Consider the following 2,428-nt stretch of genomic DNA (forward strand, 5'->3'; position numbering starts at 1 on the left):
ATGGTATTGCCCTGAGTATTGGGCGGGCTGATGCATGTGCATAGACCTTGGTGTGGTTCTGACACACCTTTGTTGAACGAATTGCATGCCTCTTCTCACTGTACAGCTTCCCAGCTCATAGGAAACTGTTGAGTTTGGACTTTTTGTGTTAGCATCAATTTTCTTTTTCTAAACTATGTTTATCTACATGAACTGTGTATTTAGCAATGTGGTTGAAACATCTCTGAACTCCACAAAGGAAGGTACAGATCCTGAGATTGTGCTGTTCTTTGTTCTACTGAGGCATTTATCGTTACATCTCAGCCCAGTCTCCACTGTCCACAGCCTTCTGCAGTGTCAGCTTGTGTGGTTGCTCTGTCTCGATGGCAGCAAAATGCATCCTCACTATTGTCCCTATTGTCCCCTGAATAATGAAACTATATATGATCATTACATTAGCACTCTAGCAATGATTAGTATACAGTTTCACTTCCTGGAACTTCAATATCATTGAAAAATGGCTATTTTCAGTTAAACAGATTGGTGGGTGATTCCAAAGAGTAGGACAAAAGTGTCCCCCTTCTTTGAAATTGTTGATCAAAGCAGCAATTAGGATAATCAAATTTTTATCAGGATAAATTTTTTGCCTATTTACTGTCCTTATATTTTATAGCATTGTGTGTTTTCACTTTTGTAACTCAAAAATGAATCCATTATAACAAACTTGGTAACTTAGCTAAGTGAGACTGTTTCTTTCTGTTGTGACGGTGAGTTCTGCTGTCATCCACACAGGCAGGCCCTGACGCTGTGCTGGGCAGGACCATCTGGGGAGTCCTGGGTTTAGGTGCTTTTGGGTTTCAGCTGAAAGAAGTGCCCGCCGGGAAGCATATCATCACGACCACCAGGTCCCATAACAACAAGCTGGTCACAGACTGCATTGCGGCCATGAACCCTGACAACGTACTGCGCGTGGGGGGAGCAGGGAACAAGGTACTGCGGACGCGTCCCATTGGCTCTGAAGTGTACTGTCCCTGAGAAAAACACCTCCTACAAAATGGTCTCTCTATTCAGTCTGGTCTTCACAGACACCAGTAAGGCAGCTAAACACAAAACACAGCCCAGTGTGGTACTGCATACTTGGAGTTCCAGCACTGGGGAGATGGAGGACAGGAGGACCAGGAGGTCTGGTATCCTTGCCTAGAAATCAAGTTTGAGGCCAGCCTGGGCTACAGGAGCCTGTCTCAAATAAATCAAATAATACCAATCAATAATAGTGGTTCATAGTTGAGTAGTGGGAGAAGCAGGGGTAAGGAGTAGCGGAAGGATTCTGAAGTCTCTGAAAGAACTGTTAGGCTAGCTAGCGCAGCACACCTGCTGGACCAGGCTATTGCGGTGCTACTGAACATTCTCTATTACTCAGCAATGGCCAGCTTCTTAGAAATTAAGAAACAGTGCTTGTCCAGTAGTGACTATGTATTTCCTTTATAGAAAGAAAGAAAAACCACGTGAAAGAGAAAACTTAATCTACCTCGGACTATGGAGTGTGGCTTATTTGGTTCAATTTTTGATTACCATGTATTATTATTCACCTGGTTTATTTCTTGATGATGCTGGTATCTTTTAATCTGCTTAGGGCTTTAATCTAAGTGTGACAGGAACTGATGAAATGTCCTTAGTGGGCAGCAGCATTCTTGTGGGCAGCTCGGTCTTCATGGTGGGGTAATTATCCCTTTCACCTTACAGGTCATCCAGCTGATCGAAGGCAAAGCCTCTGCTTATGTATTCGCAAGTCCTGGCTGTAAGAAGTGGGATACTTGTGCCCCGGAAGTTATCCTTCATGCTGTGGGAGGTGAGTCCAGTTGTCCTGGAGAATTTGGGTTTTTATATTGTCCTAGGCATTATATCTCAGTAATAATCTTTTTTTTTTGTACTTTATGTGTATGGGTGTTTTGTCTTTATGGTGCCCTTGGAGGTTAGAAGAGGGTATTGGATCACCTAGAACCGGAGTTACAGACAGTTGCAATCCTCCCATGTCGTACTGGGAATCAAGCCCACATCCCCTGGCAGGGCAGCCATGGGTGCTTTTAACCGCTGGCCATCTCTCTAGCCCTCAGCTAGCATTTTTCACTGAGATGTCTGGAGTGCAGGTGCTGGAGGGAAGCCTAGAGATGATCCGTCCAAATTCATCGTTTTTATGTCAGCATTTTTATTTTCAACAGACTGAATTGTCCTTAGTTTATAGTCTTTAGTAAGAATGGGATGTCATCTTCATACAGTTAATCAGACTCTTATTTTGTTGTTGTTGCTGTTTGTCTCAGTGCATCCCTTGCTCACCTTGGACTCATTACGTGACCCAGGCTTAGAAACTCAGAGAACTCTCTGCTTTGCCAGAGGGAAAGAATTCAGTTCCCAGAACCTGCATCTGGTGGTTCATAATCACCTGTAACTC

General features: G+C 43.8%; 1 protein-coding gene across 3 annotated transcripts in view; it reads left to right on the forward strand.

Moving 5' to 3' along the window:
• Bpnt1 (3'(2'), 5'-bisphosphate nucleotidase 1) overlaps nucleotides 1–2,428 on the forward strand; it is a 29,020-nt gene that overhangs the window by 24,165 nt on the left and 2,427 nt on the right. For all 3 annotated transcript variants that reach the window (XM_026779894.1, XM_005348834.3, XM_005348835.3), the window contains 2 exons: nucleotides 772–969; nucleotides 1,723–1,828. In XM_026779894.1, coding sequence (XP_026635695.1) covers nucleotides 772–969; nucleotides 1,723–1,828 — 304 coding nt within the window. The remainder of the gene's footprint in view (nucleotides 1–771; nucleotides 970–1,722; nucleotides 1,829–2,428) is intronic.

This window comes from Microtus ochrogaster, chromosome 6, assembly GCF_000317375.1.
Source record: "Microtus ochrogaster isolate Prairie Vole_2 chromosome 6, MicOch1.0, whole genome shotgun sequence".
Classification (NCBI taxonomy): domain Eukaryota; kingdom Metazoa; phylum Chordata; class Mammalia; order Rodentia; family Cricetidae; genus Microtus; species Microtus ochrogaster.